This window comes from Suricata suricatta, chromosome 12 (genome assembly GCF_006229205.1).
Source record: "Suricata suricatta isolate VVHF042 chromosome 12, meerkat_22Aug2017_6uvM2_HiC, whole genome shotgun sequence".
Lineage (NCBI taxonomy): Eukaryota > Metazoa > Chordata > Mammalia > Carnivora > Herpestidae > Suricata > Suricata suricatta.
In genome coordinates this window covers 5,003,021-5,024,504 of record NC_043711.1, presented here as the reverse complement: position 1 = coordinate 5,024,504, position 21,484 = coordinate 5,003,021, and the positions used below count along the sequence as shown (strand labels likewise).

At 55.4% G+C, this 21,484-nt stretch overlaps 1 protein-coding gene across 1 annotated transcript in view; it reads right to left on the bottom strand.

The window, feature by feature from the left end:
• MYO1F (myosin IF) overlaps window positions 1-21,484 on the bottom strand; it is a 31,554-nt gene that overhangs the window by 905 nt on the left and 9,165 nt on the right. The window contains exons 3-27 of the mRNA XM_029916111.1: window positions 21,182-21,271; window positions 20,998-21,092; window positions 20,575-20,662; window positions 20,368-20,457; window positions 17,648-17,779; window positions 17,355-17,486; window positions 17,020-17,152; window positions 16,647-16,843; window positions 15,912-15,992; window positions 15,704-15,790; window positions 14,846-14,932; window positions 13,962-14,129; window positions 13,133-13,218; window positions 10,641-10,722; window positions 9,496-9,602; window positions 8,904-9,002; window positions 8,678-8,822; window positions 3,496-3,610; window positions 3,219-3,388; window positions 2,474-2,619; window positions 1,993-2,139; window positions 1,743-1,891; window positions 1,205-1,288; window positions 485-680; window positions 229-398 (exon numbers count right to left, since the gene is read on the bottom strand). Of these exons, the coding sequence (XP_029771971.1) occupies window positions 229-398; window positions 485-680; window positions 1,205-1,288; window positions 1,743-1,891; window positions 1,993-2,139; window positions 2,474-2,619; window positions 3,219-3,388; window positions 3,496-3,610; window positions 8,678-8,822; window positions 8,904-9,002; window positions 9,496-9,602; window positions 10,641-10,722; window positions 13,133-13,218; window positions 13,962-14,129; window positions 14,846-14,932; window positions 15,704-15,790; window positions 15,912-15,992; window positions 16,647-16,843; window positions 17,020-17,152; window positions 17,355-17,486; window positions 17,648-17,779; window positions 20,368-20,457; window positions 20,575-20,662; window positions 20,998-21,092; window positions 21,182-21,271 (3,076 nt within the window). The remainder of the gene's footprint in view (window positions 1-228; window positions 399-484; window positions 681-1,204; window positions 1,289-1,742; window positions 1,892-1,992; window positions 2,140-2,473; window positions 2,620-3,218; window positions 3,389-3,495; window positions 3,611-8,677; window positions 8,823-8,903; window positions 9,003-9,495; window positions 9,603-10,640; window positions 10,723-13,132; window positions 13,219-13,961; window positions 14,130-14,845; window positions 14,933-15,703; window positions 15,791-15,911; window positions 15,993-16,646; window positions 16,844-17,019; window positions 17,153-17,354; window positions 17,487-17,647; window positions 17,780-20,367; window positions 20,458-20,574; window positions 20,663-20,997; window positions 21,093-21,181; window positions 21,272-21,484) is intronic.

Here is a 21,484-nt window from a genome sequence, read left to right as displayed (position 1 = left end):
ATCAGTCCTGTGCTTGACAGGAGAGAAAAATGAGGCCCAGGGATTGGACATGCTCCTGTGAGGCCAGGTCCCCAGAGTGGTTTAGGAGGGGCCCCCCAGACCCAGGGTCTTCTGGCCTATGCACCACTAGGCCTGGAAGAGAGTCTCTCTGGATGGGTCTGGTGGCTTCTGTCCTCGGGAGAATGGGGGTTACAGGAATGCAGGAATGGGGGTGTTCGGCACACACACCTTCCATGAGGATCTCGATGACCTCATTCACGTTGAAGCTCAGCTCGTCCACGTCTTGGCCCACATACTGGTACAGTGCCCGGCACCGCGGGCCATGCATCCGAGGCTGGGGCTTGGGTCGGCCCACGCCCGGCACAGGTCGCTGCCCAACACTGCGCTTCCTCTGCATGCTGTGGGCACAGGGAGTGCCCATCACAGTCCAGACATGCCCCCGCCCCTTGTACACCTCCTGGGGCTGCCCTCTTTCCTCACCTACCCTGCCACGCCCTGGTCAGGCACGTTAAGGAATTCTGTGTTGTGCTCCGAGGGGGGCCGTGCCCGGGGGCGTCTGCTGGCCCTCAGGGCTGAGGATGGAGGGCCCCGGAAAGGCTGCTGGGAGCCCCCTCCAGATGTGATCTCTAGGGGCAGGTCCCCCCTTCTGGCCAAGGGAGGCACCCCGTTGCGGTCCAGGCCTGTGGCAGGAGCAAGAGTGGGAGCATTTGTCAGGGTGATGGTAGGAGGATTTGGGGAGGAACTTGGCTCCAAGTTCCTAGTCTGAGGGAGAAGGCAGCCAGCCACATGCTCGACCTCACATGGTAAGGGCTGGCCCAGAGGGAGGCTCTACAGGGATAAGATTTCCTCCATCTTTTGTAGGAGGGCTCTTGTGAGTGGGTCTTGCAGGATGAATAGGAGCTCAAGCTGAGAGAGAATTTGGGAGACGAGAGGAACAAAGAGCCCTAGCAAAGGCTTGGGGACAAGAACAAATTGGTTAAATTGGCAAAATAAGATGTAGCTTGCATGACAGGAGTCTAAGATGGGAGGGGAGAGAATGGTTAGCTAGTGTGGGATTCTGAAGGGTTTTGAATATCAAACTAAGCTTTGTCTGTATTTTGTGAAAGATGGGGTGCTGTGGAGAATTCTGGGCAGAGAATAGAGTGGTCCACTTCGCTGAAGTCTAGCTTGGGTCATGGAGCACACAAAAGACAAGTCTTCTTACCTCTGGGAGGCCCAGGGGCTGCCCGGGTAGGGGCCTGGGCTGCCCTTCGAGGTCTTCCCTGGGTCATTCCTTTCCGTGTAGGTTCTGAAAGGGGAAAGGATGTGGGAATCTCAAGGGTGGCCAGACCGCAGCAGGCCCTTGGCCCCGCCCACAAGTCCAGCTCACTCTGTGGCTCCGCCCACGCCCCACCCCCTCAAGCTCACTAGCCGTCTCATCAGCACCGTCTCTGGAACCCAGTCTCTGCCCAGTAATTGGCTCCTCCCCCAGGCCTCACCTCTCATTGGTCTGACTCTGGGACCGCCCATGGGGGGGAGGGATCCCTTCTCTGGCCACGCCTCCTCCACATTTCTCTCCCACTCATTGGTTAGCCTTCTCCGTGGCTGCGACCTCCCTATTAAGTCTCTCTAGACCCACCCCTCCACGGCCCCTCAAACCCCGCTCTTAGCCCGCCCCACAGCCTTGATTTGTCCCCCTCGCTGGCCACGCCCCCTCAGGTCCCGCCTCTTGGGCTCCTCCCGCCGGTTCTGCGCAGACTCACTGGAGCTTTTGGGCAGCCCGTCACCCACGCTGACCGTGAGGGAGCGGCCGCTGGCCTTGAGCACGGCCACGTCGCCGGAGCCACGGGAGAAAGTGACACTGCGGGTGCCACCTCCGCCCCAGCCCTCCTTCTTCACTCGGAACTGTAGTCTGTGGGGAGAGGACGAAGCTGCAGGGACGCCCACTCCCCAAGCGCGGTGGGAGAGGGGTCGCCGTGCCCAGCTCAGCCTGAATACGGGGTTGGGGCATACGTGTCGCTGAAGGTGAGGGGCAGGGCCCTCCGCGCCGCTTCCTCGAAACGCTTGCTCAGGAGGCTGACGAATTCGGTCTTGAATACGCTTTCTAGGAAGCTGTCGGCCGCGTCTTCTTGGAGGATGAAGAAGTCGTCTTGCCGCGTGCTGGGGGAGGGGTGGGAGGAAAGGCCGGTGAGAGCGGTAGTGAGGGTGGCAGGACTGACCTGTGAGATGCCACGGGCAGGGTCGGGTGAAGGCAAGTGAGGGGTGACGTAGGCAGGGGAACAGGCGGGAGGTGGCAATGCGCTGGGGAAGATGGTCAGAGGAAAGTGGCGGGGGGAGGGGGCAGGGGAAGGGCCAAGAGGTAGGGCCAAGAGGGTTCCAGGTATTGGCGTAGGTAGCATGGTCAGAGTGACAGATGGCGTAACAAGTATGAGGGCACCTGAGGATGACCAGGGACAGATGAGGGTGAGTGGGGCAGGCGAGGGCCTGGCCTCACCTGAGGGAAACTCCCCGAAGGGCCTGGATCTCCACCTTCTTCTTCAGGACCTCACGCACCTGGCCCTTCTCTGGTCCCTTCTTCACCTTCTCCCGCCCGATCATATACACACACTTGGGCGTCAGGATCAAGTCCCTCTTGATGGGCTGTGAGGATGCAGGGCCAGAGCTGGTGGCTGGAGCCCTGGGTCCGGGGCCGCCTGGCTCTAGGGGCTCAGCCTCAGGCAGGGAGGTGGCAAAGGACAGGGCAGCGGAGGGTTTACCTCCACGTGAAGATACGTTACGTCGTCACGTTATATAAGAAATAGGTGAAGTAAGAGTACACTGGCTAGAGAGAGGTTTCTGGGCCAGTGAACAGGTGCAGGACAGGTGCAGGTGAACCTGCTGCACGTGGGGGCCCGGGCCAGATGAGAGCGCACCTGTGCTCGGGTGTATCTGGGCCAGATGAAGATTACGGCTAACTGACAGATCTAGCTAGACCGGCGGAGGGATACTTCAGGGTTGTGTCTAGAGTAAGTGGGCGTGGTCCTATGGTCAGGGCTTCTGGGTGGCACCTTCTTGTGGACAGCTGTGTCTGGCCAGGTGCAGCTATATGTGATGGACAGGTGTGTCCGGGCGGCACGAGGGCATATTTAACAGACAGGTGTATTTAGGCTGGGTGAAAGTATACCTGGGGACTGGTGGCCGGATGAGGGCGTGTCCCTCTGGTGGGAGTGGCAGCCTGGGCCCGCCGGCTAGTGCCTCACCTTGAAGCGGCGGTCATACTTGGTGACCGAATCAGCGAAGTCCACGCGTTCCCTCTTGCCCAGGAACTGACGCAGCTCCGGCCGCTCCTCCAGCCCCAGGTAGTCCCCGACGAAGTTCCGGTTGATGCTGTTCCGTCTCCGCTCCTTCTTGTGCAGCAGGATGTTGGACGCTGTGGAGACACAGGATGCGGGCGGGGGGGCGGGGGGCAGAGGTTGTGGCCTGGCTCCTCCAAGCTCGTCTCTCCCCACCCCGAGCCTCCCACCTGCGGGCTCTCACCTTCCTCCCGCATCTCTTCGTACTTCCGGACTGCCACGTGGCGCCGCCAGGCCTTCTGGATGGTGCGGGCAAAGCCATCGAATTTCCGTTCTCGCATCTCCTCCAAGAGGAAGAGCTGGGCAGAAGAGAGGGGCCGTGGGTCTTCCCCCCCATCTCACCCCACCCACTCGCTCTTGCTTTCGGCTCCTGCACACATGCTCGGACGCTAGGGTCAAACGTTTTTTTTTCTTCCTCCAAAGGACTGGACACAGGCTTCCCTCCCAGTATGGAACACAAGCCCCTGCATGCAATTATAACTTCGAGCTGGTCTTGTGGGGTTCAGATCCCGACTCTGCCCCTTACTAGCTGTGAAGTCTCACCAGAAATAGCGACTTTTGAGCTTTTAGAGTCTCTGTCCAGAGGGGACTTCGGGCATTGACTGTGTTAGGGCTTGGAATGCCGCGAAGGATGTCCATTCACTTGGGATAACAGCAGCGAACTTAAGAGGAACTCACTGGATATGAAAAGTTATAAATCTACAGTAATAAGGACAGCGGGGTGCTGGCCAGAGAACAGAACAACTTTCTGCAGTAGGACAGATGGCTCGGGCACATTGTCATTCCAAGAGAAATTTAGCAAGAAAAGGGACAGCATTGTCAATCAGGGAAGCACTGAAATGGGGAATACTGAACATAAAATTAGGCTTTGTTCAGAAAAATAATTAGCACTTCACCCAGAGAGGGATTTGTCAGATACACAGACCTCACGTCACCGCTCAAAGCCTGGCTGCCTGCTTTGCTGACCAAGGTGGCGGATGCTTCCCAGAAGCCCCCGGGGTCCCTGCAGGGACTAAAATAATTCTGCAGATTCCCAGCTCACATGCACTTTGAAAAACCTGCTGTGGAGAACTTTGAAAGCTGTAGGTGTTATAAGTGTTCATGAAAGGTGGGGAGTTTTCACCAGCAAGAAAAAACCCACCAAGATTGCAGGTTTGCAGCTTGTAGGGAATCGGGTGGAGTTTCTGTATTTTGTTTCTCAGACTGATGTTCTGTGGGTCGGTGGGTCTGTGTACAAAGTGTGTCCAGCTGAAGTCTGGAAGGCAGTAGGCCTACTCTGCAGTTTGCTGAGGGGGTGACAGGTAGGAATACAGGGAGACCAGCCTTACTGAAGCGGGGGTAGGCCAGTCAGCCAGGAGTCCTCTCTCCCTTAGCTGTTTAGGGCAGATGAGACCAGTGTCCTCCAATCTCGTGATTTCTGCTCAGGGAAGGTGATTTGTTTCCATTGTTGGGAAAGGAATCTTCCTGTCCACAGAGTTTAAAATCCATCTCCTTCATAGGCAGAGGGCAGGGTGTGCTTAAGGGGGGTGAGACAGGCCCCAAATCTGAGCGTATCCTGGTGTGGTGGCTTGAATAACGTTTCCCCCAAGTTCATGTCCACCCGGAACCTGTGAATGTGACCTTATCTACAAAGAGGGTCTTTGCAGATGTAATCAAGTTAAAATGAGGTCATGCTGCAGTAGGGTAGGGGTGGATGGGGGTGGGGGGACCGTCCCTCAATCCAGTATGACTTGGTGTCTTTATAAGAAGAGGGAAATCTGGACCCAGGCACAGAGGAGAAGGTTGTGTGATGACAGGTAGAGATTGGAGTGATCAGAAATGGCGAGGCTGGCTGGCACCCACCAGAAGCTAAGGGGAGTCAAGGCAGGATCTTCCCTGCAGACTTTAGGGGGACTGTGGCCCTGCTGACACATTGATTTCAGATTTCTAGCTTCCAGAAACGTGGGAAAATTCATTTCTGTTGGGTGAAGCCATCCAGTTGGGGGTGCCACGGGGAAGGCACACATGCAGCTTGATGGGCGGGAAGGCTGGCAGGTGCATGAAACGGCCAAGGGTATTTTGAGTCCGTGTAAATCATCCCAATGTGAGTGCATTTTTGGCTGAGAAAGTCCCCACCTCCATTAGGAAAACTTAATTCTTCAATCAAGTTCGATGTAGCACAGTTGTAAACCCTTACAGAACTGCACCCAGGTTTTTCCTGTGCACATTTTCAGTCTTGTTTTCCCTTACAACATTTTTTTCCACCAAACTCTTCCCTGTGTGAATTTCATTATTTCCGTCCATGGAAATAATTTTTGTCAGAATTTGATTTTACCTTAGATAGCCTTAGCCGGTTTGGTCTATTTGTGTTTTTTTTTTTTTTCTCAGTGTCAAATTTTACATGTTTCTTTTGGAGTCAGATTTTGCAAACTGTACCCAGCAAGATGGATTCTCTTTCTCTCTGTGTCCCCTCCTTTCTTTCTCAACTGCTGCAGTGTGATTTGTTCTGGATGTAGTTTCAGCCATGGGCAATTTTGGTTTGTGATGCTAGTTTCTGTTGGTGCAAAGATCTACTCTGAATGCAATTCCAGACTGTTCACATTTCTTGGAGCAGAGCGCATCCATAGAGAAGGAAAGCTCTAGAAGTCGGTACAGACAAGTTTAGGGGACAGAGAACCTGATCTTTCGAGACAGACTATTTTCTTGTTTCTCTTTTTTCTTTTCTCCTTCTCCTTCTAAGTTTTATGCCCGATGTGGGGCTTGAACACATGACCTGTAGATCAAGCTCTGCGTGCTCTACTGACTGAGCCAGCCAGGTACCTGGACAGACTAGTTTTGTAGCTATGAAATCTCCAGTCTCCACCCCACTGTGTTAGGTGTTTGGTTTGGTGAAAGGAAAGTTACTTGTAAATTACAGTAACATCAAGGGAATCCTCCTGAGAGTCTCCTAGTTGCTTTAAGTTCCCCCGGGTGCTAGTAGATCAGGTGCCAACGATGATGCAGGCGATGAGGCACCTAGCCCGGCCAGGGCAGGCAGCAGACCTTTGCCCAGTAATCCAGCTTGGTCCAGGCTGGGGAGCAGGAGGTCTGCGTGGGAGTGTGGTGAGCTAGCACAGCTCATCTGGAAGGCTGACCCAATTTGCTGTCCAATCCCCACACAGAAGCAGGTGACCAGGCAGGCCCTAGGGGATTCCTTGCACTGCCTTATTTATTTACATAAAAATTGTTTTCATGTTTGTTTATTTTTGAGAGAGAGAGAGACAGAGTGCAAGCGGGGGAGGGGCAGAGAGAGAGGGAGACACAGAATCCGAAGCAGCTCCAGGCTCTGAGCTGTCAGCACAGAGCCCGATGCGGAGCTTGAACTCATGAACCGTGAGATCATAAGCTGAGCCAAAATCAGATGCTCAACCGACTGAGCCACTCAGGTGCCCCTTATTTGTTTTTTTAAGGATTTCATTTTACTTCATTACTTTTTTAAATTTTTATTTATTTGTTTTGAGAGGGGAAGAGAGAGCATGAAGGGGGGTGAGGCAGAGAGAGAGAATCCCAAACACGCTCCGCACTATCAGTGCAGAGCCCAACACGGGGCTCGATCTCACAGTGAGATTGTGACCTGCGCCAAAATCAAGAACCAGATGCTTAACCAACTGAGCCACCCATGATCCCCTTTAAGATTATATTTTTAAGTAATCGCTACACCCAAAGTGGGGCTTGAACTTAAAATCCTGAGATCAAGAGTTCCATGCTCTCCCAACAGCCAGCCGGGCACCCCACCTTGGCCCTGCTTTTTTGTTCTACTTGTCATTGTTGCTTTTTAAAATTAAAAAAAATATTTTATGTTCTATTTATTTTTGAGAGACAGACAAAGCATGAGTGGGGGAGGGGCAGAGAGAGAGAGGGAGACACAGAATCTGAAGCAGGCTCCACGCTCTGAGCTAGCTGTCAGCACAGAGCCTGACGCGGGGCTCGAACCCACAAGCGGTGAGATCATAAGCTGAGCCAAAATCAGATGCTTAACCGACTGAGCCACCCAGGTGCCCCTTCTTTATTGCTTTTTAAAAAACTGCCCCCACCTACCTTTACTGAGATATAATTGACACATAGCGCTGTGTAAATGTAAGGCACAGGAGTCGATTGGATACACGTATTTATGGCTGAACCATGGCCCCATCGGTTAGCTGACACCTCCACCACATGGCACCGTTACCATTTCTTTTTTGTGGTCAGACACTGAAGGTCTACTTCTGAGTATATAATACAGTGTTGTTAACTATGGTCATGATGCTATACGGTAGGTCCCCAAACAGGCTTGTTACTTGGTTTTTCCCTGGAAAGCAGAGGTGCCATACGCTAGGTGGTGCTGCTGGCCTTCTGATAAAAGGCTAAGAGCTGTCGGGGCACCTGGGTGGCTCAGTCGGTTAAGCATCCAGCTTTGGCTCAGGTCATGATCTCACGGATTCAAGCCCCGCGTCGGGCTCTGTGCTGACAGCTCAGAGCCTGGAGCCTGCCTCGGATTCTGTGTCTCCCCCTCTCTCTGACCCTCCCCTGCTCACACTGCCTCTCTCTGTCTCTCGAAAATAAATAAAAAATATTTAAAAAAAATTTTAAAAAGTAGCTAAGAGCTGATGATAAAGTGCTGAAGGGATTTGCGGAATGAGGTTTTTCTTTGATAGATCAGGGCTCAGGGCAGGGCTTGGGATAAGCAAACCACTACTTGGACCCGAGTCTCCAGCCCATGGTCTCAATGTGTCCGTGAATGAAGGAAGATGAAAGAGAAAGCAGGCTAAGAGGTGGTACAGAAAGAAGTGAGTTAAGGGGCGCCTGGGTGGCTCAGCCAGTGAAGTGTCTGACTCTTGGTTTCAGCTCAGGTTGTGATCTCATGGTGCGTGGGTTCGAGCCCCGCGTGAGGCTTGGTGCTGACTGTGCAGAGCCGGCTTGGGATTCTCTCTCCCTCACTCTCTCTCTCCCCCAAATAAATAAATAAACATTAAAGAAATAGAAGTTAGTTAAAAAGGAAGAAAGCAGAAAGAGAAGAAGGGTAGAAAGAAGGAAACGACGATGCGCTGGCTAAGCCGCGAGGGGCTCACGGGGCCTCGTCACCACAGATGGCCTTGCATGTTCCCCACCCGCCTCCTGGCCACCAGGGACTGCCCAGCTAATTTGGGTTTTTCTGAGCACCTGCTACGTGCCACACACTGGGCAGTGGACTTCCTGTTTTGTCTAGTCCTCACCCCAGCCCTGCAGCGTGGCCACTACCCTCCCCACTTTCCAGGTGGAGAAACTGAGGCTCGGAGGGGTAAAGAAACAGGCGCCAGGTCTGAAGTGGGCCCAAGACCAGGACCTGAGCCCTCTGCAGCGATGCAGGCGTCTGCCTCTCTCTTACTTACCGACTCAGGGTTCTTGACAAAGACCTTGGTGGTCCCCATCTGGTACTGGTCTGGGTCCATGTTGACTGCTCGGAGCAGATGCTGGACCCCCTGCCGTTCATCCCCACGCCACTGCGGCCACGTCTCCGGGGTCAGGATGGCGTACCTGGAGGCAGAGGACGCAGGAGGGTTCCGTGGATGTTCTGCAGGGCGGCGCTCAGGGGATGGCGGGGTGGGGGCACCTCACCTCTGCAGGAACTTGGAGAATTGGCGACGGTAGGCAAAGCCAGCGCGGCGCACTCTGATGTTCTCCTTCAGGCCCAGGTACTCCACCTGGTGCTTGACCCTAAAGGGGAAGGCAGGTTGAGTCCCCGGGGAGGCACTTCCTGGTCCTGGGAGGGGGTGCGTGCTCCTGGGCGGGGCTGGAAAGGGCAGACGTGGGGCCCAGTGGGTCTGGATTCATGCCGGGGACAGTCTGGGGGGCGACTTCAGTGCCGGTCCCAGGGGTTGGCCTGGGAGTCAGTTCTGTGGGGTGGGGACCCAGCTTCTGGGGAGTGAGAGGTCGGTGTTCATCCTGTGGTTGGTTCCAGAGTTCATCTTGGGGTGCGTCCTAGGGTCTGGGGACCGAGGGGATGGTGGCATCTCCTGAGTCATCCTGCACTCAGTCCGGGGTCATCCCTGTCATCTGGAGGTCTTGGTCAGTACCAGGTATGAACCGGGGGCCCTGAGGAGTTTGCACTGGTCCTGGGGGTCAGCCTTGGTTAGTCTTGGGATGAGTCACATGGCCCTGGGTGGGCTCCGGAGGGACGGGGCAGGCTGGGGGTCGGGCTGGTAGTCACCTGCTCTCCTCCCAGTCACGGGGCTTCTTGGTCTCGTTGGGTTTGATGCAGCGGATATAGTGCGGTGTACACTTCTTTAGTGTGGCCACCAGGTCATTGGCTTGTTTCTGGGGTGGAGGAGAAGGCAGGGGTGGTGTACTGATGGGACCCTGGGACCCTCTCCCCCACCCTGTATACAGACCCCAGAGACAGACACACACTAAGCGGGGGCTGGCTCCCAGTGGCCCACGGGGTCCGGGTCCCCGGTCGGTGAGCACCTGCATGCGAGCCTGGTATCCTGTATCTCCCTGATCCCGGAGCCTCAGACGAGGGGCTCTCGTGTTTTCAGCCCCCACTGCTTACTTGGGCGCATAATAAGTGCTCAGCAAACATTTGAGGATGGAGTAACAGCGCTCAGAACATGTTACACAAAGGGTTTCTGCCTGATCTTTGGGGATTCCCTGGAAGCGGAATCCCGTGTGTGCGCGGTTCACAGTAGGTAAAACGTGAAAGCAGCCAAGTGTCCATCCACGAAGGGATGGACAGGAAGAATGTGGTCCGCTCGTACGCTGGAAGATTCCTCAGCCTTTAGAAAGGAAGGAAATCCTGACACCTGCTACAACACGGCCGGGCTTGGAGGACATTATGCTGAGTGAGGTAAGCCAGACACAGAAGGACACGTCCCGCGTGACCCCACTCACAGGGGGTCCCTAGAGGAGTCCCGTCCACAGAGACAGAGAGTGGATGGGGGCAGCCAGGGGTGGGGGGTCAGTGCTTCGTGGGGACAGAGTCTCCGTGTGGGAAGATGAAGAAGTCCTGGGGACAGACGGTGGGGATGGTGGCCCAGCATGAGTGTGCTTAATGCCGCTGAGCCGTGCACCTACCAATGGTTAAGATGGTACATTTTTTGTATATATTTCCCACAATCCAAGTTGCAAATAACTAAAAGACCAAACAAATTATTAGGGTGATGGTGGCTCACGCTCGGTTTAGGGAGTTAGGGGGACATCAGGAAAGCTGGTACCGCCCTTCCACCAGAGCTGAGGGAAGGCCCTGTGAGACAGAGGGTGCCAGAGACAGGACGCAGGAGAGACAGAGGTCGGCGTGAGTAGAGGACGGTACCCGCCCGCCCCATGCCCAGCTCCTCCTCTCTGCCTGGGACCCACCTTGATCTTGGAGCCGGCGGTGCTGGGGCGGCCCTTCTTGTCTGCATCCAGCTTCTCAGGAAAGAGCATCCGGAGGAAGGCCCTGGGCAGGGGCACAGGAGGGGTCAGAGGCACCCTCTCCCACAGGGGAGGCTACCTAGATGCCCGTGGCCTGGAGGGCACACTGCAAAGTATAGTTCTCCCTGAATGTGGGGGCTGCAATGCCAAGAACCAGAGAGTGTTGCTTTTGGTCCTGCAGTGTGGTTTGTTTGCACCTGTTCCTTCTGCCTCCATGACCACGCACAGCTTGGGGAGCAAGTAAGATAGAACAAAATTAAGTTAAGTAGGAACACCTACCAAGTGATGCGGCATCTCGGGCAACAGGGGCAGGTGCCCTGGCAGGAAGGAGCCTACATGCACAGACTCTCATGTGTGCAAGGAGCTAGAGACCAGGGGGGCTGCTGCCGGGACCCTGCCTGGGGTGGTCACGATAGGCACAGTCTCATTGCCCGTCCACAGGGGATTGGTGAGACACTCTGCCACACTCGCCATTCTCTCCATCCAGGAGGTCTTCCCTGAGCCTCCCCGCCCAGGATGCATGGACTGCTCCATCAATGTATATTTGGGAAGACGAAAACGCTCTGCAATGAGAGAGTGGGGATGCTCGCCCCACGTCGTGAACGTGCTTAATGCCACCGAATTGTGCAATTCCAAATGGTGAAAAGATACATTTTATATTGTGTATATTTTATCACGGTTGGAAAGTAAAAGAAAGTCACGGGCGCCTGGGTGGCTCAGTCGGTTGAGCGTCTGACTCTTTGGCTTCAGCTCAGGTCATGATCACGAGGTTTGTGGGTCCGAGCCCCGCATCAGGCTCTGCGCTGACAGCATGGAGCCTCCTTGGGATTCTATCTGTCTCTCTCTCTGTCCCTCCATTGCTCACTCGCTCTCAAAATAAATAAACTTAAAAAAAAAGAAAATAAAAGAAGGTAAAAAAAAAAAGTGAATGATGCCTACCACACTCTCCAGCCCTTTATCAACTTAGTGTTTCTTTTTAGTGCTTACCCCAGTGGACACCAGAATCCCCAGGAGAGCTGGTTAACACACCGATGGCCGGGCCCCACCCCAGCCCGGGCTGGTACTCTGAGGCCACGCGACCTGAGCCGATATCCAGCGTCAGACACTTAACTGACCGAGCTACCCCAGGGCCCCCACCTTTGTACCTTCTCGGTGTGCTTACTAGGGAATTTAAAATTACACACGTACTGGGGATAGGGATTGAGTGCAGTTTGGCACGAGGGATCTTTCTGGTGCGATGCAAAGCTTCCCGAATGGATTAGCGGTCATGGTTGTCCAATTCTGTGCTTTGGCTAAAAGTCACTCCCTAAGATGCGCAAATTTAACGGCTTGCAAATTGTACCTGCAAAAGGCTGTTTTAAAGTCATGATGTGCGTAGCTTGGATTCTATGTGAATGTGGGGCTATAATGGACAGGGCTGGTCTAGATCACTGAATCTCAAGTTCAAATGTGCACGTGGTTCTCAAGGACGCATCCGGGGCATCTTGTTAAAACGCACATTCTGGGGGCGCCTGGGGGGCTCAGTCGGTAAGCGTCTGGCTTCAGCTCAGGTCATGATCTCACAGTTTGTGGGTTCGAGTCCGCATCGGGCTCTGTGCTGACAACTAGCTCAGAGCCTGGAGCCTGTTTCAGATTCTGTCTCCCTCTCTCTCTGACCGTCCCCTCCCCCCTGCTCGCACTGTCTCTCTCTGTCTCTCAAAAATAAAAAACATTAAAACAAATTTTTTTTAACGCACATTCTGATTTAGTAGGGGTGGGTGGAGTCTGAGACGCTGCCTTTCTAAGGATATTCAAGGATATTCCGGAGCCATAACTTTGGCCTCTCAGGGGCCCCTGTCCTACGGCTTTCACGCCACACTATTGTTTCTAGTTCAATGCCCGCCTCCTCCCTTGGCTCTCCGCTCAGTGAGAGGGGCCACGTTCTCCCACCCGTGCAGCCCTCTTTCCCCACAGGTTCGAGTGGCGCCTGGCACACAGTGGAGCTTGGAAAAATGTTTGAGGTTAAAAAGGCAAAAAATGGAACCCGGTGTGCAGCACTGATCAGGGAGATGGACCCATCGGTCCTTATGTGTGGAACCCGGTGTGCAGCACTGATCAGGGAGATGGACCCATCGGTCCTTATGTGTGGAACCCGGTGTGCAGCACTGATCAGGGAGATGGACCCATCGGTCCTTATGTGTTAACACAGAAAAATGCAGGGCAGGCTGTGTTCTCACGGCGTCACATGTGGACTGGGTCGGTGCAGGGGAGCACCGGACCCGCCTTCTTTCCTCTCCTCTTCCTGTGGACCTCGGGCTGCTACTCAGTCACTAGAAACACTGTCCCTGTGGCCAGCCCCACTCCCAAAGCCTGCGGCGTGATGGGAGCTCAGGGGAAGACAGAGGGGTTCCCGGCCCCCCCTTCCCTAAGGGGATTTCTTCCCAGGGGCCACTCACTGTTCACTGGTCTGCATCAGCTCTATGAGGTCAGAGAACAGAACGTCCCGATTCCTCTCGCAGAAGCCGTTAACATCGTAGGAGACCTGGAGGGAGACGGGGTTGGGGGGAATGGGGGGCTGAGGCCTGGTGGGGGGGAGGCTGCTGCTTACAGCCCAGGCCATCAGGGGTCCTGTGGGGGGGCTTCAGCCAGACTTGGGGGCTGGGTCTGCCGTCCAAGGTGGGGGCTCTGGAAGGTGCAGCTCTTCCCTGGGAGCGGGAGGGAGCTCCAGAATGGCCAGGGGACCCCTGGGGGGGGTGTCTGCTGCCCACTGAAGGTCAATGGGAGAGTCGTAGTCCTGTGAGTTGCAGGGTGGAAGACTGTGGCCAGCGTCGGAGGCCAGAGCACATTTCTAGTCTTGGGTCGGGGTCTCTAGGGGGCTTCTGCCCATTTTGGAGGGTGTGGCTTGCCACTTAGGTCTGGGGCCTTTGACTCTGAGTCAGAAGGCTGTGTCCTGGGTCAGGGGTTAGTGGGGTTTACAGCCCAGGTTGGGGGTGGGAGTCTGGTGTAGAATGTGGGGTCAGTGGGAGGGAGTTTCTGCCCTGTTAGTGGGAGCTGTCCTGTTAGTAAGGAGAGCTGTGACCTTGGCGAGGGGGGGGCAGTGGGTTTCTGCAGGTCTGGCTAAAGGAACACGGTGGGGGGCCAGGCCAGTTCTTGGGGGTCAGTGGGAGGGGTGGAGAAGGGGGTCGCTGCAGTTCTGCTGCTCTGGCAGCGGGATGGGGGTAGGAGGGTGGATAGGGATGCCTGGGGGCTCCTTTCACCAGGGGGCGCAGGGCGGGGCCCCCGCACCTTGCCTGCGTAGTGGTGGATGACGAAGCCCGAGCTCCAACTGTTGAAGTGCTCGTGGGTGCCCACGGCCGCCTGCAGCTTCTGCAGCAGGGTCTGGTCGGCGCCGCCGCCCGTGGCGTGCATGGTGGCGCACACATCGTCCAGGACGCTCATGATGCCTGGGGGGCTCTGAGGTGGGGGGAGGCGGACCGCAGCTCAGCCTGGTGGGGCCCTGCCTGCAACCCGCTCCTGGCTCCTGGGATCGTGGGGGTGGGGTGGGGAGTGTAGGAGGCGGGGCTTCCAAATATGAGAGCAGGAGGGGGGGTGGGGAGCGGCTGCGGAAGCCAGCTGGGGGGCAGGAAGGGGTGAGGAACCCGGTAAAGGATCCGCTCCTCTTCCCTTCCTCCACTGGGATGACCTGGTGGGAACCTGTCAGCATTGACCCCGCCCTCTGTCTCTGAGTAGGCTGCCCTGGGGAAGGGGGTTTGTTTTGTTTTTTAAGTTTATTTATTTTGAGAGAGAAAGAGAGAGAGCTCCTGCACGTGCATGGAAGGTGGGGGAGTGGGAGAGAAGGGAGGGAGAATCCTAAGCAGGCTCCACACTGTCAGCGCAAAGCACAACATGGGGCTCGAACTCACGAACTGTGAGATCATGACCTCAAGAATCAGATGCTTAACCGACGGAACCACCCAGGCCCCCCCTTCCTGCCCTGGGAAGGTTTGTTGAGCGAATAAGTGAAATAGGAGCCGGTGGGCAGAGTGAGTGGATGAGGTGGCTGGTGGGTTATTTCTGTGTGCTCCATCAGCCCCCCAGCGGGTCGCAGGGGTAGAGAAGGGGCCCGAACCCGCCCTCTCCTCTCCCAGGCCCGGCGGAGCCTGGACCCACAAAGCTGACCCAGTCCTCACCAGCTTGTTTTCAATGAGGTCGCACACGATTTTGTTGTTGAAGTACTGGATGGGGGTCCAGCGGATGCCCTCCTGCACGTACTCCTCCTGGGGGCAGCATGGGGGGCAGGGGTGGGCGTGGGTGTCTGGGCAAAGGGCGTGTGTGTTTCTAGAATGCATGCCGCACAGGCGGGTGAAGGAGGGTGTGGTGGGTGTTCCCGTATCTCCCCATCTCACCACTTCGGGCTGTCTCGGTAACAAAGTCTGTGGCCCTGGGCGGGGCACGCTGCAACTTTAACCCCGGCAGCCCTTGGCCACAGGCAATCAGGAGCCGGTCCAAAATACCCCGGCTCTGTGGCTCCCGGGGTGGGCACCTCTGAGGTCTGCGCTAGCCAGTGTCCCCCAGGGCCCAGCAGAAATTGGCCCCAGTTCCCTGCAGCGTAACCCACTCGTCATCACACCCTATTCTGGCCTTTTTTTTTTTTTTTTTTAAATGAATTTCTCACTTCCTCTCTCCTCCCGATATTTGCCCTGAATCCTTGTCTCAGGCTCTGCTTCTGCAGGATGGGTAGGAGGAAAACGGCAGGGCTTTTTGTCCATCTCTTGCGGGGCAGTCTTCCCAGCACTGCAGTGTCGGGCACACGGCAGGTTCTCAACCAATGACCACTGGACGGATGGACAAGCAGGCTGTACCCCAGCCCTTGTGACCGCTTGAGAGGCAGAAAATCTCTTCCGAAGGAAATTTCTTGGTGGGGCTTAGACAGCTCAGCAGGAGAGAGAGGTGGGACTGGGGGCTGGAGGGGGAGGGCCCCCTGGCTCCTCAGCAGCTCAGCCTGCTCCCACCCCGGTGACCCCTGGCTCCTGGCTGCCCCTGCCCACCTGCTCCGCTTTCAGCGTGAGTTCGATAAAGATCTGCTGCAGCTTCTCGTTGACAAAGTTGATGCAGAACTGCTCGAAGCCATTTTTCTGCCAAGGGACACAAAGGGTGCCGCCTTCAGTGGGCTGATGCGGGAGGCTCCTGGCACCACTGGGCCAGCCCAGGAGGCCAGGGCGGCATGCGGGTGTGGGCTGGGGAGAGAGGCCGAACCTGGAAGATCTCGAAGCCGTAGATGTCCAGCACACCGATGCTATATTCCTCCTGGGGCTTCTGCATAGCTCGGTTGATGGCCTGTCACATGGGTGGGGACGGTAGGTGACTGCCAGCCTGCCCCTCTCCTGTGTTTGTTCACAGGCTGTGTCCCCTCATGCCTGTTTCTCTCCTGCCTTCTCCAGCTCTGTGTGCGCCCCCCTCCCCCATGAGAAACCCAGGCATGAGAACATCTGGGTCCCTACCTTGGGAGCTGGCTTTGGCCCTTAACCATTCTGCGCCTCTATTTTCTCATCTTTAAAATGGGTTAATAATGGCAACTACCCTGCAGGGCCTTATAAAGGAATTAAATTGGTGTGCAGACCGTACCTGGCATAGACTAAGTGTCAGATAACGTTGGCCCCTACAATATTGGCATCCTGCCTGGCCTTGACGCGTCCTGTTCCTGTCCGCTCCCATTCAGCCCATCACTTTGTCCTTCTGTAGCCCCCTTGTGGCTCTCAGGTGCCCCCACCCGGCTCCACCCACACAGGGCAGGTCCCTCCCTCCTGGGCTCAGCCAGAGGGAACCTCCGCCCATATCTTCCGCTGGATTGGCTCCTGCCCCTGCTTCATGCCTCCGGTGGCTGGGAATTTAGGAGAGGGTGGCCAGGCCTGCCTGCCCCACTTGGTGGGTCCAAGCCCAGGGTATTCTGGGGCAGCGCCTCTCCCCCTGCCTGGCCCCACTGCCTCCTACCTCCACAAGAAAGTCGAAGAGCCGGGCATAGAGCCCCTTGGCCAGGGCGTCGCGAGTGTAGGCCGCCTGCTCCACGTTGAGGGTCACATCGATGGACTCGCTGCGTCCGCCCCAGCGGCTGTCCATCTTGCGGCTGGTCAGCTTCTCCTGCAGCCGCCCGCTGTCAATGCCCAGCAGGTAGGCGGGGAAGGCCAGCACTGCCGGGGGTGGGGGGCAGCCGGTTCAGCTCTTGGGCCTCCTGCGGTGCCCCTGGCTCCCCCCATTTTGCCCGGTGACACAGATATTGTCCTCGTGGGTTCTGACCCTCCTGGGGCCGAGCTGGGAGGAAGCAGTTCACCCCTCCGCCCCACCGTCCCCCGGCAGCCGCACTCACGGTCCACACTCTCCACCCGGGCGTAATTCCCGTCTTCACAGAAGCTGATGTTTCCCAAGTGCAAGATCCCGGCCACAAGCTGCAGGACCAGCTGCTGGACGTTGGGTGGGATCCCGATGACCTGCATGGCATTCTGCGGGCACAACAGGGACAGGGCCTGGGCCACGGATCCCCACCTCCACGCTGCCCTCCTGGGTTAGACTTCTGGGGCCACAGCACGGAGTGGGGGCACCTGGATCCCCATGCTGCCTGTTTCACTTGCTTGCTGTGTGGCCTCAGGCAAGTCCCTGCCCCTCTCTGGGCCTTGGTTTTCCAGCGGGGCACTCACTGCTCACCAGAGTCTCACTGAAGTCGCTCCGGTCGTCGGTGCCATCCACCTTGTAGGTGTCCGACTGGAGGTAGTAGTAGTAGTCGGGGGTCATGAGTCCCAGGTTCTGCCGCTGCTCCTGGGAGGCTCCTTCCAGCAGCTGCGGGGTGAGCAGTGCGCGTGCCTCTGACCTTGGATTGGCACAGCCCTCGTGACCCCCCAGTCCTCGCTGTCACGGGCTCCTGGACACGGACCTCCCCTCCCCCCCTGTCTCCCCTTGGGCTCTCCCCCTGCTCCAGTCTCACGGCCCCTTTCCTGTACCTGGTAGTAGATGTGGAAGTTCCTCTCATTTTCGTTCTGCATGACCACACGGGATTTCTCTAGCAGGAAGTTGGAGATCTTGCCCCCATCTGGCTCCCCACCACGGCTGAACTGGATCTCAAAGTACTTGCCCTGAGGTCGAGAGAGCCTCGTTAGACCCCCAGGGTCCCGGCGGTGCAGGTGGGGGAGGAATTGAGGACAGGTCTTAGGGGCCTGGCTTCTTCTCCTCATGCCCAGGTGACCTCAGCTCTGTTCTCTCCACCTCCCGCTTAGCCCCTGCCTCAGCTCCTTCCCTCCAGCCTTTGTTTAGGCTGCTCCTTCTCCTATGACTCAAGTCCACATCCGGGCATCCATTCCTGTGCCCGGCACGTAGACGTGCCTCCCTTTATTGCCCCATTTCCCAGTCGTCTGCCTCCATGTCCCTGTGCGGTGTTGCTGGCTTCAGTGATCCCAGGTGCCCCCTCTTTGGTCTCTGACAATGTCTGGGTTCTACTCTGGGCAGACGTTGGAGGATAGAGAAGCCCCCTCACTTCTCCTTTCTGCCATTTCCATGCATTGATGGTACACTTTACATTATGGCGCCACCCAGCCACCTGTAAGACGTGACCTGTACCCATTCTGTTGTACAATAAGTAATATTATAATATATGACATATATAACATGACATATGACATATATATAACATGACATATATTATAACATTACGTATTATGTAACATCATATGCAATATAAAACACGATTGTGTTCTTGAGGTTCAGCCGTGTTTTCATGTGTATCAGTAGTTTGAAAACACATACTGTGCGATTTCCATTTGTATAAAGTTCTAGAACAGTGGAAATTAATCTATTGTGAAAAAAAAAAAAGACTCAGAGGAGTCGTTGCTCCCTGAGCGAGGTGGGAACAGACATTGGTGGAAAAGGGAGGGAACTTTCTGGAGTGATGGTGATGTTCTGTGTGTTGATAGGGCTGTGCTTGCACAGATGCACACATTTGTCCACACTCAGGGCACAATTCACTTTAATGTGCTTTCTCTACGCAAACTTTCTTGAAAGAAATGAAAGGAAAAAAAATAAAAGAAATCGGGGCCCCTGGGTGGCTGTTCAGTGTCAGACTCTTGGGTTCATCTCCAGTCACGATCTTGTTGTTTGTGAGTTTGAGCCCCACATTGGGCTCTGCACCAACAGTGCAGAGCCTGCTTGGGATTCTGTCTCTGCCTCTCTCTTTTTTTTTTTTAAACAATTTTTTTTTAATGTTTTATTTATTTTTGATACAGACAGAGACAGAGCATGAGAGGGGGAGGGGCAGAGAGAGAAGGAGACACAGAACCGGAAGCAGGCTCCAGGCTCTGAGCTAGCTGTCAGCACAGAGCCTGACGTGGGGCTCGAACCCACGAACGTGAGATCTGACCTGAGCCGAAGTCGGAGGCTTAACCGACTGAGCCACCCAGGCACCCCAATGTTTATTTACTTTTGAGAGAGAGAGTGAGGGAGGGAGCAGGGGAGGAACAGGGAGAGAGGAGACACAGAAGCCAAAGCAGGCTCCAGGCTCCAAGCTGTCAGCACAGAACCTGACTAGGGGCTCAGACCCATGAACTGTGAGATCATGACCTGAGCTGAAGTGGGATGCTCAACCGACTGAGCCACCTGAACACCCCAGCCATAGATTGTTTAAAAAATATTTATTTTGAGAGAGAGATAAGGGGGAGGGACAGAGAGAGACAATCCAAGCAAGCTCTGGGCTGTCAGCACAGAGTCTATTGTGGAGCTCGAACTCACAAACGGCGAGATCATGACCTGAGCCGAAATCCAGAGTCTGACACTTAACCGACTGAGCCACCCTGGTGCCCTCTCCACGAATTAAAAAATCTTACAAAAGAATGCTAGAAAAAATATAATTAAAAATATCTAGGGGAATAAAAATCGTATTAGCATGTGGAGTTTATGAAATCATCTTCATAAGCAGGTATTGTACTAGAATTATTGAGCTCTACAAGATGGATATTAACAACCCCATTTTATGAATGAGAAAACAGGAGCATTGGGGGGGAAGTGACACTGTTTTTGGTTTTTTATCCAACCCACAAATCTAAATACTGACCAAATCAGACCATAAATCCAGATCTGTTGACCTATCCTGTCTTCTGTTAGGCTCAGCCTAACAGGTGACACAAAGAAGGAGACCAAGAATGATTTGTTGAAAGAATCAACGAATGAGAGAGTAAACCGGGAACTGAAATGTGAATAGGAACAGAGGTAGCATGGTTGCAGCCAGGGAAATATTGAAGAATGTTACACAGACAAGTCAGGGAAGTCAAGGCCCCTACAGTTCAGCTGACCAGGGGAATCTTTTCCAGAGGGACCATAAGCAGGAAGTGAGTCTCCCCTCCAGGAGCAGGTACTTCCTTTATTGTTAGGAATACAGGTGTATTGGGGCGCGTGTGTGTGTGTGTGTGTGTGTTAATTGTGAATAGGAACAGAGGTAGGTAGCATGGTTGCAGCCAGGGAACTAATGAGTGTTACACAGACAAGTCAAGGCCCCTACAATTCCGTTGACAGGGGAAATCTTTTCCAGATGGACCATAAGCAGGAAGTGAGTCTCCCCTCCCGGAGCAGAGAGTTCCTCTATTGTTAGGCGTACAGGTGTGTGTGTGCACACGCGTGTGCATGCGTGTGTGTGTCTGGAGGCAGCACCTGCCCCATAGCAGGGCTGCAGACTCACAAAGCGGCTGGAATTGTTGTTGCGCACGGTCTTGGCGTTGCCAAAGGCCTCTAGCAGTGGGTTTGATTGCAGGATGATATCCTTCACGTGCTGTGGGCAGAGGCGGGTGGAGGGAGGTGGGAAGAGGTCAGGATGAGGTAGGTGGTCCTGGGGGTTAATTACTGTGCAAGTGGGAAGAGCCAGCCCATCCTTCCATTCCCCCCTCACCTGGACCTTCTGGCCCCCACCGGAGACCTTAGAGATGTAGCCCATGATGTATTTGGCTGCCACTGTCTTTCCTGCTCCGCTCTCTCCACTGGGGGGAGGGGGAGGGAAAGAATGGTCAGCAGCCAATGGGGAGGGGGCTTAGGGGGTGTAAGTACCCTTTCTTGTGCCTGCTCGCTCATTCATTCATTCATTCATTCATTCATTCATTCATTCATTCCCTACTGTGTGCCAGGCACCATACCAGATGCTGGGGAAACAGTAGCCAACAATGCAGAGCTGATATTTGGAACGCACTGGCAGACAATAACATCATGAATAAATAAATACATCATGGGTCAGCTGGTGACAAAGAGAAGCAGGGCCAGGGGCAGGGAGGGACGGCAAGGGTGTGGGCTGGGCAGGAGGGCACGGGCACCCCCGTACCTGATGATGACACACTGGTTCTCACAGTCAATGAGCATGTTCCGATACATGTTGTCCGTGAGGGCATAGATGTGCGGGGGGTTCTCGTACTGAGCCTGGGGGCGAAGGTCGGGTCTCAGCGTGGCGCTGGGGGCCGGGGTCCTGGGGCTGTACCCCACCCCCACCCCGCTGGCCCCAGCCTCACCGCGCCCTGGTAGAGGTCGATCTCACGGTCGGTGAAGTAAGGCATCTGCTTGAAGGGGTTCACGGAGATGAGCACGGAGCCGATATAGGTCTGGGGTATGGTTAAGGGCGGTGCCTGTTCCTCGTGGGTCCCTGTCCCTTACACCTAATCCCCTGCAGCCTCCAGAGCCCCATTCCCTCGAGGATGAGCCAGAGCCACTCGGATGTGCTCCCGGACTCGTGGACATGCAGGGCTGGATCCGGAAGGGAGAGATGGAATGCCCCGTGGCCAGGCCCCCCAGGACAGAGTGGGGAGTGAGGGCCA